The 21,228-nt window shown below is 43.0% G+C and overlaps 1 protein-coding gene across 1 annotated transcript in view; it reads right to left on the bottom strand.

The window, feature by feature from the left end:
* Window positions 1-7,485: 7,485 nt before the first annotated feature.
* IL2RB (interleukin 2 receptor subunit beta) overlaps window positions 7,486-21,228 on the bottom strand; it is a 57,594-nt gene continuing 43,851 nt past the window's right edge. The window contains exons 7-10 of the mRNA XM_088456904.1: window positions 19,577-19,585; window positions 13,327-13,417; window positions 11,223-11,307; window positions 7,486-8,315 (exon numbers count right to left, since the gene is read on the bottom strand). Of these exons, the coding sequence (XP_088313030.1) occupies window positions 7,665-8,315; window positions 11,223-11,307; window positions 13,327-13,417; window positions 19,577-19,585 (836 nt within the window). The 3' untranslated portion in view covers window positions 7,486-7,664. The remainder of the gene's footprint in view (window positions 8,316-11,222; window positions 11,308-13,326; window positions 13,418-19,576; window positions 19,586-21,228) is intronic.

Below are 21,228 nucleotides of genomic sequence, written 5' to 3'. Positions count from 1 at the left end.
CCGCATCTTTGTGGTTATGACTCTGGTTTTCTGTGGGACGGACCCCCTTTTTGTCCTCTATGAATGTGGTAAATGCGACTGGCTGGATTCCACATGGGACTTAGCCAGTTGGCCCTGTTTGATTTTCCGGCATGCTTCAGTGACGGCGTTCCTTTCTATTCCGTCTTTACAGTTGGATTCTTCACTGGATTGTACTTCTTGTGTGGCTCGCCAGAGGTGTCTCGGCTGAGCAGCTTTGTAGAGAGGCCCTATGGTCCTCCGCTCATACTTTATTCCTGTTCTGTTCATTTGACACCTTCGCTGCCGCGGAAGCAACTTTTGGCTGAAGGGGTTCTCTGCGCAGCTCCGGTGTGTCCCCTACCGTAATGGGATAGCTTTAGGACGTCCCATGGTCTAAGCCTGTGTCCCCTATGGAAGTGTGAAGAAGAAGAGGAGACTTATGTCTTACCCGATTACGTACTTTTCTTTTAAGTCCATAGGGGACACAGGGCCTGATTAAGCTTTGGGAATAGAGTGAGAAAGAGCACATAACTGTGAACCAGGACAAACTATGTTGCAATGCAAGGGGTGCAAATACATACATTATTTTGCATGCAGGGTAAATACTGGCTGCTTTTGCATGTAGCCCACAAATACTGCACAGTTTTATTCTTATATACTTTGTTCTTTATACTGAAATTTAGAAGTCAGTTTGGACACACTCCTCCCAAATCTAAATCTCTCTGCTCATTATACATCTGCCCCACCTGCAGTGCAGCATGGTTTCACCAAGATGATCAGTTACGTGCTGTTTCTCACTCTATTCCCAAAGCTGAATCAGCCCCACAGGCCGCTCACCCTGACGCATCGGGCTGGCAGTGTTTTTAACTCTGTTTCTAGTCCTCCTTTCGCGTTTTGGGGTGTTTGACCAGTGTGTGTAGGTCGGTTTCCCTTTTCCTCTTCCTCGCTCCTGCCTTGGGCTTGCTAACTTAACTGGCCTGCCTGAGGCTGGGGCGAGGTTTAGGTGGGGGGGAGACGGGGTTGCTGGGAGAAGTTCAACTAGTTGGTGCCCGGACTCCTCCTGCTCCACCCTATACCCATAGTCTAAGCCTGTGTCCCCTATGGAGTTCGAAAAAAAGAACTTAACCAGGTACGACATTAGTCTCCTTTTCCCACTATTCTGTCAAGATCGGTTCCTGTTTCAGTATGTTGAAAGTTATATAAAATATTTTATATTTTGTCCCAAATGTTATATGTTGTTTGTCCTGATTTTGTCCCCACCCCTTTAAAGTGTAAGCTCTTACGAGCAGGGCCCTTTTCCCTCATGTGTTTTTCCTTCTCTCACTTTTACCATCATCTCCTCCTCACTGCTACAACGGCACCAAACCCTTGGGTTCTGCTGCCCTACTGCTTATTTGTTTGTAAACCTTATCCATGTCCTGCAATGTTCTGTAGTATACACTTTTACACTGTACTATACACTGTAAGTCACTTTTTCCTGTTTTTTTCATACTGTTTCTGTTTTTTCTTATGTTGTAAGGCTATATCAACCCCTTGTGGTTCCATATATATATAGAGAGAGATGTGCAGCTCGGTTTCCCTGAAATACGAACACAGAGTTTCCGAGTCTAATCAAGTCCCAGTTCTGAATCACTTTGGAGTTCCCAAATAATAGGTAATAGTTATGTAACAAATGCAGCTTCAAACCCCACTTCACCTATTTATATTCTTACTCAATATATTAATGGGATTATGAGAGATTAGGTCACCCTACAAAATTTGTATTAATATTAATGGCAAATGCATCATATTTTAGTTACACATAACCTATATTTTTTTAAATCATTTAGGGCGGGATGTACTAAGCATTGCATCTGCGATGCAATACATTCTGACAATCACCAGGTACTTACAGATAGGTCCACAACATACATTTAGCCTCCTTGCACGTTAAACAGCCCTTCTAGTTGCGCTAAACGCTATGTTACAGTGTTACAGCCACTGACACTGTAACGTTGCATTTCACATGCAGATACACCCACAGTCGCACACAGAACATAGGCATGCTGCATATCATATTAATCAGAAGCTGCTTGTGCTATCTAGTCGCTTCGTTTTGTGAATAAGACGCATTTGAAGGTAAAAAGACGCACAAAAAGATGCTCAGCTCTCCCGAGTCACACTGAGTTCCCACGTTATGTGTGCTGCGACTTGTAGCGCACAAAGGATAGATGTATGTGGGCATATCTGTACCGGCAATAATATGTAATAATTATGCACCTAGAAATGCGCAAAAGACAGCTCTCCCGGTAAGAGCTGACCTTTGTGATAGAGGGACTTCTGGGTTTATAAGTAACTCTGTCTTGCTTCTGCACATTGACAGAATGATGCGCGTGGCGCAGGGGTTGCTGGGAGGGATCCAATTGAATCGCTCTCAGGGGGAAACACAAAAAGAAGCCCGTAGGCTTTTACATCTAAAGATGGCATTACCCACTGGGCCCAAGCGATACATTCCCAAACGATACATATGGAAATACTGGCAAAACTCAGAAAACAAGGTTTCTTTTGCATTTTGACCGCATTACAGGCTTTAGTACATCCCGCCCTTAGTGTATGTAATATTTAAGGTGTGCTTACCAGTTTCTCGCACAGATAATTTCCTGATAAGACCACAATGGAATATGTCTCAATGCAAGGTGTTAACAAAGTAACTGACTCATACATATTAGACATGTGCATGGACCTAAGTGCTTTGGTTTTTGCAAAACCACCCTCAAATGTTTTGACTTTGGCAAAACCACCCTTAAGTGGTTTGGTTTCGGTATTGGAGTTCTTTAAAAAAAAAATTATAAAAACAGCTAAAATCATGTAACTTGGACCTGTTTTTGTTATATAATATTATTAACATCAATAACATTAATTTCCAGTCAATTTTGACCAATTTTGGCACCTGAAATAACAAGGAATGGACTTCCATGCATTCAAAAACACGCAAATCTGTTTTTTAGATCCGAGGTCCGACTTGTGGGAAGAGCCGAGTCGACTAGAACCCCAAAAGTGTAAAGAGTCAGGACTTGGTTCTACTTGGAAGCCCGAAGCTTGGGGGTGTTCGGTTTTCAGCTAAACTAGCACTATTACATATAGCCAATTTAACAAATGTAGCCTACAAGTCCTCTACTGATTACATATGATTGACTGGCTGTCGGGATGCCGGCGGTCAGAAGACCGACAGCGGCATCCCGATGTTCAGCATCCAAACAGGGGCCAGTAAGTAGCCTAACCCTCCCCCTCTCCCTCCCTTCCTCCCTCCCGTAACGCTAACCCTCAGCTGGTGGTGCCTAAACCTTACCCCCTCCTTACCACACCCTAAATTTAACCCTCCCTGGGTGGGGCCTAACCCTAATCTCCCCCCAGTTGTGCCTAAACCTAACCCCCCCTCCTCACAGCCTAACCCTCCCCAGTCGGTGCCTAACCGTAACCCACCTCGGGAGGTCCCTAAACCTAACCCCCCCATCCCTGGCCTAACCCTAACCTGCATACTTACCATTGGGGTGCTGGTGGTCAGGATGCCGACGTTGGTATCTTGATCTCTTTGGGATGGTGGCGTCGGCGTTCTGACGGGTGTCAGGATTCTGGCGTTGGTATATTGACGTCCGGTATCCGGTTGCTGGCATCCTGATGGCATCCCGTCCTTCACATCTATTGTTTGGTACTCTATACTTTCAGATCTTTAAAAGAAAGCATCCAAATTGTTAAAGGTTACCAAACATTAAGCACCACGCACAGTAGTGAAAGTAATGCACTACGGGCCAGTTCAGCGTACCAATAAGAAATTGGTACGTTGTACTTCCCAACCACCTTACCACTCGGCACCGCTGGAGTGACACAGGTGGCATGTGGCTGGAAAGACATTAGGCAGGAGGAGACTGGGCATGAGGTTGGAGTGACATAGGGTAGAAGGCTGAAGGGGGCACAGGGGGCATGTGGCTGGAAAGCGTATGACCTCAGTCGTGATAGGTGGGTCTTTAGGGTGTCCCTGTCTATGGGTGAAGAGACCCCGAGCTATGCCCCAAAGACTTGTGTGCAACAGCCCTTCTCTTGTGGTCATAAGCTTCTCATTGACTTCTATGGCTGCACTTCTAACTGTTCTCATTTCCTGGTACTGTAGTGATGTAAGTCTTGTGTAAGATGACTCTGGTATGTCTGCGCGGCCCCTTTCTGTCTTCTACTGACACCCAGATTTGGATAGTCCTCTTTTCTCTAGATGTTTATATGCTCACTTCATGGCTCACTTTAGATCTTTGGTTCTCAACTCCAGTCCTCAACTACCATCAACAAGTCATGTTTTCTGGATTTCGTTTGTCATGCACAGAAAAATAATTCTATTTCGCTGTGTCAGTAATTATCCCACCTGCTTCCACAGACAGAAATCCTCAAAACATGACCTGTTGGCAAAACTTGTGGGTTAAGGTTGAGAACCACTAATCTAAATGAAATACAGCAAGTATAGGATGACTCACATTTATATACAGTCAATCTTTGCTATTGCCAGCCCCTCCAAAGACTAGTAAAAAACGCTTCCACACTACTCAGTTGGTACCAAACAAGGATGCTTACATGAAACAGCTGCATTCTCATATATTAGGCTTATTTTGTTCCATTACATGCTGACTACAGACTATACTGTAGATAAGGTACCAAGGGGCACCTAGATACCCAGACTAGTATTTAGCTAGTTTCCCCTACATTTGTTGTGTAATGTTTTGTTGATCCTCAAGGGTCAGTGCATAGAAGTAAAAGAAATGTCTGTGTGGCAAATAATAACTCTTTCTCCCCATCACAATATTATGTCCCTTATTCAAATGGAGCCATACACATACTCTAAAAGAGGGAGCATCATAGGCAAACACAGGGGGGGTTTCCGTCTGCCTGGAAACCCCCCTCTCCAGCCCACACCATGACCACAATAGAAATAGTAATATAATGGAATTCTACTAGCGCTGCATGTTCTTCTCAGTATCATAAATTAAATAATTAGCACCACCTGTGGATCTTTTAACATGTATCAGCAAGTAATAAACAAACCTGTGGACCAATTAGGGGATTTGTAAAACATGCACTGTTAGGGATGACTCCCGGACTTGCTCCCATGCCCTGGAATGGTGCCCACATCTAAAATAAAAACATTCAGCTCAGGTAGGATGTCCCTACTGCCGCATTTAATGGCTTACTGTGATCGCTGGTCCTGTATATGCTGGAATTATGACACACAATACACTGTGTATGACAAGCTGGATAAGTGTTAATTATGCTATCTTCATGGACAGGCCACACTCGCTCTAAAATCAAGCATTTGGAAACCCCCCCTCTAGAAATCCTGTGTTTGCCACTACGCATGTATTTACTTCTTCCATGTTTTGTTTTAAGTTAATATTCAGCTAAAGATTGACATTCTAAAGGTATTTTCTAACGCATTTATCTGACATTATAATGTTTTGAATTATCAGATATAATCAATAAGTAACCAAACATGCAAATTAAATTTATTTTTGTGAAAAAATTATTGTCTGACAAATAGGGGAGATTAATCAAAGATTGGAGAGAGCTAAAGTACCAACCAATCAGCTCCGAAACTAATCTTTCAAGCACAGACTGTAAAGTGACAGTTAGACGCTAATTTGTTACTCCACTTTCTCTCTTATTGAGACAAGTTCTTGTACACGTTAGATTATTTTTTAATGATTCTTGACAAATTGACATTAAAACACATTTGCCTTCCTGTGTTGACTGTAGCTTTAAGAATAGCATAGAGCATTTGGTTGTCATTGCAGTATCCCAGAAAATACATATAAACGAAGTTAATATAAATGCTAGAAGTTAGGTCATAAAGATCAATAATTAATACAATACATTCTACCACTTCACAAAGGTGCATTCTGGGAAGACCAACAAATACGGAGCAAATACAGTATGCATATTTACTAATGTGTATTTGTGGAGCAAAGCCGGCACATTTACTACAGTTCATTACAGGAGTAATTCATGGGCATATGCATCTCGTACAGCTGGAATCATCTTGTAAATAGCGCCAACTCCCCACAGTGAGTACAATGAGTCTATATGTGGGGATGCATTTTCCACTTTTAATGCAAATTGTGTCCAACACAGCATGATCCCCTATACTGTATATTTGCAGAACAAAGGTGATGGCTCAGCATTGCCAGAGACGTTCACATTAAAAGCAGTAGCAGCTATTTACATTCAACTGACTCCCCAATTAGCCATACCTACTTGCGCCCTAGTAACTTCCCATAAACCACCTAGGAAGCAAATTAGAACCCCCAACTAAAACTTCAAGTCTCATACAATAAAATAATGCGGGTGGTCTTCACCCTCATGCTACATAGAAGAAATAGGCCCACTTTTCCCTGGTGCTGCATCCTAGAAAGTATACCATGCTGGATTCATGTGAATATCACATTCTTACAGCGCCGTAGCATGGCTTAACAAGAGATAGAAAATAGAGGCGAGCTCTATATAGTGGAGAAATCGGATACGGTACCCTCTTCATACATTTGGGTCTTCATTAGATGCAAGATTGTCAAAAATCTAACATATTCCAAGAATAAGGAGGAGGCATACAGGAGGTATTTAAGATGGTTTCATGCTCAACATCAGAGGATTTGCTCTGAGGCATATTGTTTCCCAGGAAGGGAAGGCATATTGTTTCCCATTTGATGGATATGCCCTAAAATCTTGACTTTTGAGAAAGGATAGATCTTTTTTAAAAGATGTAACATGGATGGAAGTACTCAAGTACCCGAAACATATTATTCTCCACCTTCTCATGCCTGAATGCCCACTATTACCCACATATAAAACAGGGCTTCTTGTCAATTAGCAGTGGTTTGGAAATCTTCCCAGCCACCTTGGTTTGTTACTTGGATTTGGCATAACTATAGGATGGAGTTTATAGTTAGCAACCTCAACTGTGCAGTTCAATTTAATATAATAAAATATTGGTTCTCCTTTATGTTGCTTTTTTCATAGACCCATTTGTGAAGTTGTTTTAAAGGTTGGAAATCTGCTGGTTATTGTTAATTTTGTCAAATTATTATTTACTGTGCACTTTAAGAAAATGTGGGTTTATGCAGGAAGCAAACTATTTGTTTGTGGATATAGCTTGCCTTTGATAAGTTGGCATTTACTGTGTTTTGATGCTTTGTTATTGTACAGCAAAACATTAAATTTCTTCACTGCATTAAATATATCCACCACAGCATTATGGTTCCTCCACAAGAGTTCAGAAACTGCGAGAAGACTGTGTCTAGCCTGGGGCACAATAGGTGTGATAAGTCTTTAGCCTTGGTTAAATGCATTCTAGAAGAATGTTACTTAATTTCAATTTACAAATTGATTTTGGTTCCAATCTCTATTTTGAATATTTCTAACAACACCATAGTCCACAATTCATTAAGACAAAAAACATTTAACAATAGTCTATTATTTGTTTTTTTCTTTCTTTCCACTGTTGTGGAGCTCACGTCTATGGTCACAAGTCTCTCTCGGCTGTCTCAGTCTGGCTTTCTATCTATCACTGTAGCAAACCCTAGGAAGAATGAACTTTGCAAGCTTAGCCAAATCCTAGGGCCACGTGTATATTTGTCTGAAATATCTGTAATCAATCACACCCAGTGACCATAATGCTTCTGGGAAAGTTCATTCAATGATAAGTACCCTGCTGCAACGTTCACTTCCTGTGATTTTGTGTCCACATGCTGCTGTATGAAAGGCATTGTAGAGCATGAACTGGGTGACTCTTTCAGATCTTCACGATGCTCTTTGTCCTCTGCTTCACTAACCGTCTCCATTACTGGTGGGAGCAAAGTCTCAGGGTGTTCGTTTTGATATTCTCCTTTATAGATGATTTCCTCTACAAGTATAGTTACCAATGATGCTCTAGATGGAGCATCCAGCTCAAATGACCTATTGTGGACACCAAGACCAGGAATTGATAGGGGGGCATATAAGTAATCAGCATGGAAAAGGGGCATATCTTCACCAGTCGGGGATGGTAAAGGCCCATTCAGTGCTGTTGTTGGGAAGCCTCTGTGATCCATGTGGTCATAGCCAGGACAGATAGAGGAGAAATATGCTTTGTTGGAAAAGCTTGAGCCGGAATTTCCGCTATTATCACTTTCAGTCTCTTGTGTGGGAGCTGAAGGCGTTTTTTGATGCAGTTCCTCTTTTTTCTCATTAGTATCAAGTGAAGAAATATCAAGATGGCTTGGATACAAAGAGAATGAGGAAAAGGAGAAAGGTGAGGATAGCCATTTCTGTGAAGATAAAAGAAGAAAGATGGATAATTATAAAGATTTAATGTAATGATCTTATAATTTCATGTAGATGCTGTCTGTTTTTTCACATTCATGAAATATGAATATACACTAGAACATTGAAAAGCCATAATTCAAGCATAATGTCCCATGTAAGGATGTCGTTTTGCAAAAAGAGATAATGTACAATTTAGAATTTCAGTGAAAGCTGGGTAAAAATATATAATGTGTTCGGCAACTACTGCATACCCCAAAATGTGCTAAAGTGATAAACTACATTAGACACCACATTCCCTGAAAGGTTTTTCACATTTGACAAAGGAGCACGAAATATTTGTGGCCAATTATCAATTTGTATATAGGAATTGGCTGCAAATTGGGACTTTCCACTCTAACTGCTCGAGGAAGTTCTCATACTTTAAATAGGAGACACTTCTAAAATGTATACTACTACTGGTGAAAATTATTCTGAATGCTACACATTTTCCATATACAGTATTACCAATAACCTTTCCACAAAAGTTGGCAAGTTCTTTGCAAAAAGAGATTTAGACTTTCTTTTGGACTGGGAAGGGTCTGAGGATCAAAATGACTAAACCTAAATATTTTGGAAGCCTGGCAGCTCCAAATATCCCCAAATACTACTAGACAATACAACTGGTGTGTTCTGGAACACACTGCTTTCTAAAGTGGAAGCGTCATTACTTGCTACTGAGAATATGCCCCTGGCTCCTTCATCTTTTAGAAATAAGTTTTTTGCTGCCTACTGGGGCTAGGTGTCTACCATCTGACATATTCCCTACATCCATGCAGACATTAGACTTTTGGCATATGGTCAAACATTAATTACAACTGATTAAATTCTCCTGTTCTCCACTGCCAGTGTAAACTATTCCAAAACAAATCCTTAAATCTTTCTCCTACTGGATTACTGCACCAGGAAATTTACATCAGATGGTAATATTCTACTCTACCCAAAATTCAAGTAGGATTACTCTCTCCCTAAAGGTCAGTATTATCAATCCTTACAATTGAAATATTTCTTGTTAGATATCAGCACTGGCATCAATAGGGTTGATGTCACCCAGTAAGGTAAATGAACCTCGCACATGAAGAGTGACGGTGTGCCCGAAAAGGTGTCATGGCATCGTGGGGAAGGGGACGTGGCCTCGCCTTACACTTCCAGCCTCCCTGGTCCCACCGCTTTCCAGCACATAGCAGCGTGTGCTGGGATGGGGAGACACAGGATTCTGGGGCTAACAGGTAAGGGAGGGGGGTGGATGGTGGACCTCGTACCCTGCTGGGCCCCTCCATCAAGCCCTAGCCCGGGTAATTAGTACCCACCTCCCCCCAAACCCCCTTGGTACTTCTGCATGCAGTGCCTGTTCCCGGCTTCCATCATTTTGTTGTCACCTCGGAGTGATGCCACTGGACCTCATCCTCATAGTGACACCACTGGACCTCATCCTCATAGTGACACCACTGAATCTCATCCTCATAGTGACACCACTGGACATCAGGTGGGAACATTCTATTCACACACAGAATCACTCAGCTCAGAAATTTAAGCCAATCATACTCCTATACTTAGACATCTCTTCTGTTGATACAGTATGTAGCCAGCCACATATGACATATTGGAATTTAATCTTCTGACAAGAGGACACTTTGATCGAGGGCGTTTGATGTAAAATTGGGACACAGTCTATAACATTTCTCCTGGGTACAAGGCTGATATCTCTGACACTACAGAAGTAAAGAGGGCTAACAGGCGGAGATGTATGTCTTAATTTGGAAAACTGACTTGACTCAGGCTATGCAGTTAATATGTTACTTTAAGAACTTTACAACGCTGCAATAGACCTGTCTGTCATGAAAGCTAATTTGTATAAAACTGTGGAATGAATTCTTATTATTTGCTCATCTCTACATGAATTGTGTTGATTGTTTAACCAACCTATACTTGTAACCTAATATGCAATGCAGTCACAAGGTCAACTTTCACATTGTCGACAAGCATAATGTTGACAGTTATGTTGAAATGTTGATATGAAACATGTCGACAACTGAAATGTTGACATGTGAAATCCCGGCATTCTCAGAATGTGGACATTAGGGTTAGGCTGCAGGACGGGAGGTTTAGGGTTAGACACTAGGAAGAGGTTAGGGTTAGGCTGTGGGTGGGGATCAGGGTAGGCACTAGGGGGAAGGTTAGGGGGAAATACTCATGTGGCTACCGGGACCCGGAAACTACCGTTGAATATTCTGGTGCACACCAGATAAGTCACCACTAGACCACCAGGGACGATTTTGCCGACATGCTGTCATGTCGACATTTCAGCAGTGTCCACATTCTGAACATGTCAATTTTTGCATGTTGACTTTATGAATGTCAACATTATGAATGTCGACCAAGTATACAACACTCTTTAAATATGTTAAACAGCTCATGTAGCAACTATCTTAAGTCAAAAATATTTCAGCGTTTCAGATTTATTCACAATCATTTCATCATAAGTAGATCAAGCCAGTCTTCTTTATGTAAAAACATCAAATTTACAAAATCTGTTTGCAGCATTGTGGGTTTGGTGATGAAATGAATTTGAAGAGGTAGGAAACGCCCAGCTGCATCACAACACTTGTCTCTTTGCTGATGGGGAACTGAATAGCAGCAGGAGATTGCAGGATGAAATGTTTGAGAAAGTAAGGATGTGAGCATCACATGACCAGTTCTTACACTGCCCAGGGATGACCTTTTTGGACAGATACTTGATACTGTCCATTGCCCCAGTTGCATCACAGTAAATGTTGCAATGCAGCCTAAGGTTTACTAATCCTTTCAATGAAAGTTTTATGGTCCTTAAACAAAAATGTAACACTTTTTGTACATAGGATCATTTTCTGTACCTGAAAGTTTCCCTTGTGAATGGATAGTAAGGGGTCAAAAAACGGAGAAGGATCTGGAACACTAAACCATATTATCTTCTTAAATCTATTAACGAAAGAGGTTATGTTAGTTTTGTAATATGGAAAGAAAAAAACAAGTTATATGAAAATGACAAAATTATAAAAAAAAAAGTTCAACTATAAAAGAAATAGTGGTCAATAGAAAGGTAATAAACATTTATCTTCTTTGGGGTGTATATTTATAGAAACATTTTTCTATCTAGCCAGCAAATTATTTAAGCCCTCAATGATTCATTATTTTACTAGCCTGTTCAGTAATCCAATTTGTATGCAATAAAATGTATGTGTAAGGCTCTTATTTTTATACCGACAAAGGGGCTTGTGCAGAGTTGAACACAAGTTGACAGCATTGCAGGTACAAAACTACATGTGAATATACAACTGTATGCTAAGTTGTACACATCTCTGTGGCTGGACCGTCCCCATCATGTGCGTCATAATTATCAGCGCACACATTGAACCAGCCCTATTACTGGTGCAAAAGTTCCATCTGGAAACAGTTGTAATTATGCAGATGCACAACTCTGGGTAGCCCAAAAAGTAGTCAACTTACTCTCACTGAATATACCTACGTGCAAATGCCCTGTAACTATTCCCCTTCAGCTGCAAGCGGAGATGCGATTGTGTTGTATATTATATGTCTCTGCATTGCCCACAGTTGCGTAAGCTCAGCTCCGGAGCAGGCACAGTGGGCAAACATGCAAGATACGTCAGCAAAATTGACTGCACTGGGCCCAAAGTCAGCATTTTTAGTACTGTCTATAGTTCAAAGAGGGATCATTCATCAATTTAGAGAATAGACTTTTTGTAACTGGACAGGGAGCTAGGGCCTAATTCAAAGCCGCTCACAAGCGCACAGTGCTCACAAGCGGCTCGATGGTTCCCTACTGCGCACGCACCGCTTCAGACGTGAGCGAGCCCCGCCGAGTGACTGAACTTCAGTCGCTGCGGGGCTCGCTACAAGATGGGGTGGCTGTCGATGGTGAGTGACAGCTTGCCCCGTTTTGTAGGTGGGTATGGGTGGGTGGCTGCACAAACGCAGGCGTTCCCTTAGGAACGCCTGGCATTTGTGGGAGGACCTACTGACATCACTACTGATGTCAGTAGTGAACTTCCTGCTCTATTAGCAGGAAGTCTATCGGCTGCCACTCGGGCTTGCGGCAGCCGAGACACTACCCCAGGGTCTCGTCGCAAGCCCGATGGTCGCGATAATCGCGACGGTCTCCAGCCCGCTCGCACAAGCTGTGGGTGGAAACCAACAGCTTTGCGAGCGGCCTGGAGTAAAAAAACAAACAAAAAAGAAAAACGCCCACAGACCCGGCGAGCTGCCTGCGGCAGCGAGCGGGTCTGAATCAGGGCCTTAGTTTCAGAAGTTAACTTAAGGGAACATCAAATACGGTTATATTAGCTATCTACATGATTTTTTTTGTATAATCCTTTTAATTCAAATTAATGCAGCAAATACATTTAAATGTTTCATAGCACCAAAGCTTGTTATTTTTCATAGTGAGATTTTAACAGTGAGTTACACTTTGTAAATAGATGCAAGAATTAATGACAAAGCCATTAACAGTGCCCTGTATTAATCGAAGCTTATCATGACAGATATTGAATTCATTAATATATACATCAATAAATCCCACTCTTATACTAGATACTGTTACTTTGATGTTAATAACTGTCGCTATTATGAAAGCATAATACATGATCAAAAACTGAAGTGAGTAGTATCCATCTATACCTAACCTGCAAATAAGAATAACTGCTGTTACAGAAACGTTTCCTGAATACCAGAACCCAGGTCCTGACACTCAACCCATGTGGCCAGCGATACCCTTTTTTTTAATCAAAGAATCAGGGTTACTGACTTTTACTTTGGCCAAAGCTTTCCCAGAGGCAGTATATCAGTGAATGAGGCTAAATAAGGCAAGGTGCTTTGGCCCACATGTAAAATTTAAGTTAACATTATTTTCAGATTTTTTTTTATATATACGATAGAGCAAAAAAAAATAATAATATGCCAATAGAATGTTTTTGTAACTACCTTTTTGAAGAGTGGATAAGGAGTATGACCAACAACACAAGGGTCACAATGGCCGCTAAAGGTGTAACCACTTGTGTGAAGAAGTTTGGACCTGTAGACAGAGCACATCATATTATAATAATTTTACAAACAATAATAAACATCATGAAGAGAATACAATTCCATAGAGACGGAAATTTATCAATGTGCATTTTTTCCTTTTTTGGGTTTGCGGGTATATTTGCATCCAAATTGACAGACTTCTATCCAGCAGTTTGGAGGGTTAAACCTCAAATTGCAAACGATGGGCACTAGTTTCAAATCCACTTTTTTATTAAAGTGATTTTATCTGATTGGTTGATTTAAAACCACTCATGGGGCACTGCAGCAGTGATACTGGATGCAGGGTGCTGTTCCAGGCATCCTGCTAGCCATAAGCAAGGGCCGTTGGGCAGCGATGGTGCCGCCCACAAGGCCATGCGCTGTGTGCAACGTCAATGCTGGAACACCTCTAGTTATGACCCTGCCATTTTCCTATGGGAAGGAAGTGTGGTATGCAAAGAGAAAGCATTATTCCTGCTATACTGTAAGAGTAGTTTGGCCAGCTAAGCTGCCAGAACATCATTTGCCATAAATAACACAAGCTTTAGACAAGGTTATGTCTATGTAAAACTGTAAATGCAATTGGTACATTGAAAAGAAGTGGAGGGTATAAAACAGAAGCTTACCACAGATGTAGGCAGTACTGCGCATGCGCTGGGTTTACGATTGTAACAGCGCATGCTCAGCACTGTTTCCAGCTGCGGTAAGGTACAGCGGGCAGGGAAAAGTATCTATTTCCCGAAAAGCTGTCATCGCAAAAATGACAGCTTTTCGGAATAGATAGTTATAGGGAGGAGGAATGATGAATTCCTCCGGTAATTAGGTAGAACTCCATGCGAGTTCTAAACCTAATTACCTCCAGAGAAATTTTAGGTATGGTGAATAGGCCCCTTAGTCTCCATTACTGTGATACACAATTGGTTTTGTTACATGACCCTTATCCCTCCATGGCTTTTATGCTCCACAACATCATACAGGAATTAGCAGTGGAGAGACAGGATGATAATGAAGTCATTCTATATTTTGTTGAGCAGTATGTGCCACCTTCACAAAAAGAAAGGCCATGTCCACAGGAGCTTGCTACTCTATCTGCCATACCCACATAAGGTGCACCTGCCCCTGATACTGGAGCATTCTTAGTGAAATCTAGAGCTCACATGTGATCCACCAGCCAGCAAGTGTGTAATTGGCAGCCTCACATTACACACAAATGAGGATTGACCATTCTTTAGACCTCATTGATCAGGCGACTTCAAATTACCATGGGCCTGATTCAGACGCATACAGAATTGCGATCATTTCAGAGCATATGCAAATCTCTAGCTGCAGCTCCCTCTTTTTGGTTGAGACTCCCTCCCCTTGCCGTACTTTGCTGAGATGAAACTGAATTGCAGCTAGAGGAGTGGTTTCAGGAGTGTTTTTTATGACAACACTTTAAAATATATGGGCAGGCTTACGATCATCAGCTTAGTATGAAGCATTCTTTATTTGTGTAACGCGTGTGTTGCTGCAGTGTAATATCACCTTTTAAACACTGTTGCATCAACTGTAGTGGTTTTGTAAAAATAGGTGTTTTAACCAAACTTTCACCAATTGTATGTAGTCATCATTATCATCTTTACACTTATAACAGGGTCAGCGCACAAGCAACACTGACCCCTTCAGGAGGCTGCATTTGAGAGTTTTCGGTTGCCATTTTAGTCTCATTTTCAGACTACACGCCCACACCATGTGCTTACTGTACTTTGGCTGTGACTGCATGCCTATTCCTGCCTAGGTCTTGGCCTCGTAGTCATAAGCCATCTCAAATCAAGGTCGAGATTGAAAAAAGTTATTGATTGTGAAAATTTGCATATGCATAATGTGGAAAATAGCTACTTGTGCCAGACTGACTCAGAATAAGGCCCTATGTTTTTAGAAAATGGTTCTGTCACTTTTTTGGCCTTCAATGTTTTTTATTCTTTCAGAATATCTACAGACTGACTTCAGGATGCAATTGTCAATGATATGTTAAAAACACAAATAGAAAAACACAGTATACATTGTTTTATACTTACCTGAGGAGGAGAACAGTCTGTCCTAGAAACACGTAACAGATTTCCAATAGGTGAGGAGTATAACAAACTTTTTTGTGTGTAACCCCTCCTTTTTCTCTACTCTTTCCCTTTATTTTTATTCACCATTGTTATTATGTACAGTATATATTTTTATGCCCTATACTACAGGCTAAACCCTCTTTTTACCGAGTCAATACATTTTAATGAAAGAAAACAGTGGCAATTTTGATTCAACATGCTTTAACTTCAGTAGTTAAAATAAATGTCCAAGGCTCATTACCTTCTGCCAAAAGGTGAGTACAAAAGACTATAATTTATCTACTTTTATCTACTTTTTATTGGTACACACCAGGGCCGGTTCTATGGTTACGCATGGTACGCGGGCGCGTAAGGCGCCACATGGTGAAGGGCGCCGTGGCTGCGACCATGCAGAATTACCGCGGTGCAGACTGTGTCTCTGTGACACAGCTGCACCGCGCGTGTAGCGCTGACCAGACGGAGTTCGGTCAGTGCTACACAGTGCCAAACACACAGCCGCCAGTGCCGGAAGCTGTGTGTTTGCTTCAGCAGCTGATGAGAGTTTGTCAGACTCTCATCGGCTGCTGCTGCTCCCACTGCGGGAGCCATCTTCCGGCTCCCGCAGTGGGTAATGGGAGAGACTTCATGACGTCATGAAGTCTCTCCCATTATGCAAAGCGGCCCTGGAGAATGGTCGGGAGTAGCTGATAGCGGCGGTGGGAGCAGGAGCGGGGGGTTCAGGTAAGTGTTTTTTTTTTTTTTTTTTTTTATTACGTGTGTCTCTACTGGGGGGGGGGCTACAAGGGGGATTTACTACTGGGGGCACTAGAAGGGAGGATTACTGCTTGGGCACTTGAAGGGGGGATTACTACTGGGGGCACTTGAAGGGGGGATTACTACTGGGGGCAGTTGAAGGGGGATTACTACAGGGGGCACTAGAAGGGAGGATTACAACTGGGGGCAGTTGAAGGGGGGATTACTACAGGGGCACAAGAAGGGAGGATTACTACTTGGGCACTTGAAGGGGGGATTACTACTCGGGGCACTAGAAGGGGGGATTACTACTGGGGGCACTGGAAGGGGGGATTACTACTGGTGGCACTTGAAGGGGGGATTACTACTGGTGGCACTAGAAGGGAGGATTACTACTGGGGGCAGTTGAAGGGGGGATTACTACAGGGGGCACTAGAAGGGAGGATTACTACTTGGGCACTTGAAGGTGGGATTACTACTGGGGGCACTAGAAGGGGGGATAACTACTGGGGGCACTTGAAGGGGGGATTACTACTGGTGGCACTAGAAGGGAGGATTACTACTGTGGGCACTAGAAGGGGGGACTACTACTGGGGGAACTAGAAGGGGGGACTACTACTGGTGGCACTAGAAGGGAGGATTACTACTGGGGGCACTAGAAGGGAGGATTACTACTGGGGCAATTGAAGGGGGGATTACTAATGGGGGCACTAGAAGGGAGGATTACTACTGGGGGCACTGCATAGGGGGACTACTACTGGGGGGCACTATATAAGCTTACTAATGGGGGCACAAGGGGCACTGCACAGGGGGGACCACTACCGCGGGCACTGCATGGGGGGGCGCCAAAAAACTCACTCGCTTACCAAAAAATTTGGGCTAGGGCCGGCCCTGGTACACACTTATGTCAAACCTTGTCTAATCCTTTCCTGGGGCATTGGAGGTGTAAAGAAAAAACACTGAAGGCAAAAGCAGCAATAGAACCGTTGCCGGCACTACTACTATTTTTAGGAATCACTTGAAAGGTCTCTTGTCTTCCATCTCTGCATCTTAAAGCCGTAATGAGTCCTTACAGAAGTTTTCTAATTGTAGCTGTATTGCCAAACCCATATTTGCAAGGAATTAAGGTTATTTTTTCTATTTTTGTGTCCTAACAGGCTAATGGTATGCAATTTGAGCCATCTCAACTGTCAAAGGCCCCTTTTTTGTTTGGTGGAATTTTTCAAGGGGTCCCCAACCGCTTATGGAGATGCAATTTAATATAACTGGCATGTTTGTATCCTGAACATGTAAAAATTATAATGGCGATTTACGGTGTGTAAGATATAAACTTGGTGGCTTTGAGGATAGCTTCTAACTTTTAATTTGATGGTGCACATAGTTTCCTTAGCACTATACTGTGGATTTGCATTGAATACATCTGGCGGCTTGTAAGTTGTGGCTTCGTAAATGATACCCACTGCCTTCTACTTATCTCGCCATATTTAAATTGCTATTAAAGAATGTCCAGGTGTTTAGCTAAATGGTAGTCATCACCCTGTAATAAAGTCTTCATTGGATAAGACAGATATGTAAATATAAAGTTACTACATCACTGCAATGTCCTGCTTATGATTTTTGGATCAAAAGTTATATATGAAATTGGGTGCCAAACGTATTTAATATGAACAAAATGTTTATTAATATTAGAAAAATGCTGGGTGAATATTTATAAAAATGCATAAAATATATATGTCAATATGTACATACAAATGAGAATTCTCAAACAAAAATGCTCAAAAAAGAATCAAAGTAATCCAATAAAATACACAATAAAATCAACCAGGAAAAAGTGCAAATGCAAATGTTATCAAGCCTTCAGTTCAAACAATATAAACCTACATAGTGATGTATGTGCATCACAAAAAGGCAGTCCAATATTGCTAATATAGATTTTCTTGTGGTCCGTCCGCATTTTAAGACGGTTACACTCTTAGTGGGTATGATAAGGATATTGCAGTGCTCCCTCGTTCCTGCGTATTTGAGTGGTTAACATAAAGAAGGGTCCCGTATAATGTTTGATAGCTCCACTTTTGCCAAAGAGCCGGCTGCTGTATTAGTACTGCAGTCTCGTGATTTTTGTGATCACAGAGAGAGTATTTATATAGTGCATGCAGACTGTGGGCCTGATTCAGACCCGCTCACAAGCTCACTGAGGCTTGCGGGAACGAGACCCTACCGCAAGGGTCTCGTCGCAAGCCCCGATGGTCACGACCATCGCGACCATCACCTGGCCGCTCGCAATAGCTGTGGGTGGTCACCCACAGCAATGCGAGTGGCCCGGGGGCCGCACCAAACAAAAAAAAAACGCCCTGATTCAGAGTGAGTGCTCTTTCAGAGCATCCAGCTCTGAATCAGGCCCTGTGTTAGATCCATTTTAGTATCTTCCTGCTACACGCTCTGTCCGTATGTTATAATCTAATAGTCAGTTACCCATCCGTGTGTGGTGGGAGTATTCAAGAGCTGCGCCCCGTTCTTGTATGGCTTACTGGTAAGCAGTCCTCCCGTCCTTGTCCTTCTTCTGCCTTAGGCATATGCTGCTTGTCTGTTTCCTCTGCTGGCTTCGTTCCCCAGTGGTATGCTGGGAAGACGCAAATAAGACGCTATTGACACAACTTAAGTACCCCAAATCGCTTTATTAGGGCTATTCGGGCACTGCGTCATTGATCTCCAATGTTAGTGGATCATTTTGGGGGTTCAGGCTGATTTCCCCAATTCTGACAGCACTTTCCGCCTGTTTCCATTTTCGCGTCTTTTGGAATTGAATACAGCGAATAGCGGGGGCATGCACGATAAGTTTCCATGACCAAAAGACGCAATGTCAGCGAAAAGTCCGTGGGTGCGAAACTATTTGAATACCGTCCTAAGAGTTATTGCGGACGGACCACAAGAAAATCTATATTAGCAATATTGGACTGCCTTTATGTGATGCACATACATCACTATGTAGGTTTATATTGTTTGAACTTTTGCATTTGCACTTTTCCATGGGTTGATTTTATTGTGTATTTTATTGGATTCATTTGATTATTTTTTGAGCATTTTTATTTGAGAATTCTCATTTGTATTTACATATTGACATATATATTTTATGCATTTTTATAAATATTCGCCCAGCATTCTTCTAATATTAATAAACATTTTTTCATATTAAATACGTTTGGCACCCAATTTCATATATAACTTTTGATCCAAAAATCATAAGCAGGACATTGCAGTGATGTAGTAACTTTATATTTACATATCTGTCTTATCCAATGAAGACTTTATTACAGGGTGATGACTACCATTTATCTAAACACCTGGACATTCTTTAATAGCAATTTAAATATGGTGAGAATATGTAGAAGGCAGTGGGTATCATTTACGAAGCAACAACTTACTAGCCGCCAGATGTATTCAATGCAAATCCACAGTATAGTGCTAAGGAAACTATGTGCACCATTAATATTAAAAAATATTTTTTCATATTAAATACATGTTCGGCGCCCAATTTCATATATAACTTGATATATTAGAACTGACCATTGAAAAGTGCAGCTGAACATTTAAACATATTTTGTGTCTCAGTCAATATAGCATTGTGCAGTCTGAATTTTCCCTATGATTTTTGGATGATATCATTCATCACTTTCAACCTTTATATTTTTGCCTAAAATACATACAAGACATTGATGGGACATGGCAGTTGTCTTTTATACATGCACACAGGGGCGTAGGGAGGGCGGTTCCAGTGGAGCGCAAGCTCCAGGTGCCGAAGGTGTCCAGAGGCGCCGCCCGCTGTGTACCCGGCAGCTGTCTAAGCTGACAGATTGCCGGGCAGAGGCGGACTGGGCCGGGGGGCAGGGTGCCATGTGCCCCCTGGGCCGCAGAGCCATGCAGGCCGTGGGCAGTCTGTGTCTCTGTGACACAGCTGCACCGCGCATGTAGCTTTGACCGGACGGAGTTCGGTCAGCACTACACAGTGACTGACAAACACACAGCCGTCGGCGCCGGCAGCTGTGTGTTTGTTTTTAATTAGCAGCCAATGAGAGTCTGTCAAACTCTCACTGACTGCTGCTGCACCCACTGCCGGAGCCGCTCCATCTTCCTGCTCCTGCAGTGGGTAATGGGAGAGATGTCATGACGTCTCTCCCATAATGCAGAGCGGGCCGGCCCGGGAGGACAGACGGAGGAGCGGATGGCGGCGTCGGGAGAGGAGATTCAGGTAAGTGGCTTTTTTTTGTTATTACGTGTGTCTACTTGGGGGGGGGAGCGCGCACTACTGGTGGCACTACAAGGGGGAGACCACTACTGGCGGCCCTACAAGGGGGAGACCAGTACTGGGGCCCTACAAGGTGGGGGACTACTACTAGGGGCACTACAAGGGGGGGGACTACAACTGGGGGAACTGCTACTGGGAGCACTACAAGGGGAGGGGACTACTACTGGGGGCACTACAAGGGTGGAGACCACTACTGCGTGCACTACAATAGGGGGAACCACTACTGGGGGCACTTCAAGGGGGGGACTGCAACTGGGGGCACTACAAGGGGGGACTACTACTGGGGGTACTACCACTGGGGGCACTACAAGGGGGGGGACTACTACTGGGGGCACTACAAGGGGGGGGACTACTACTGGGGGCACCACAAGGGGGGACTACTACTAGGGGCACTACAAGGGGAGGATACTACTACTAGGGACACTGCATAGGGGGGAGGGGACTACCACTGGGGGCACTGCATAGGGGGGAGGGGACTACCACTGGGGGCACTGCATCGGAGGACCACTACTGGGGGCTCTATATAAAGGGCAATACTGGGAGTACTGCATAGGGGGGAGGGACTACAACTGGGGCCACTATTTAATGGGCACTGAATAAGGGTTACCACTATTGGGGGCACTGCATGGGGGGGACTGCTACAGGGGGCACTATATGGGGCACTGCATAGGGGTACCACTACTGGGGGCA

This window comes from Taudactylus pleione, unplaced genomic scaffold, assembly GCF_031769625.1.
Source record: "Taudactylus pleione unplaced genomic scaffold, aTauple2 ptg000726l, whole genome shotgun sequence".
NCBI lineage: Eukaryota > Metazoa > Chordata > Amphibia > Anura > Myobatrachidae > Taudactylus > Taudactylus pleione.
Note: the sequence above shows the minus strand (reverse complement) of the source record. Positions and strands in the feature narration are given on the sequence as shown.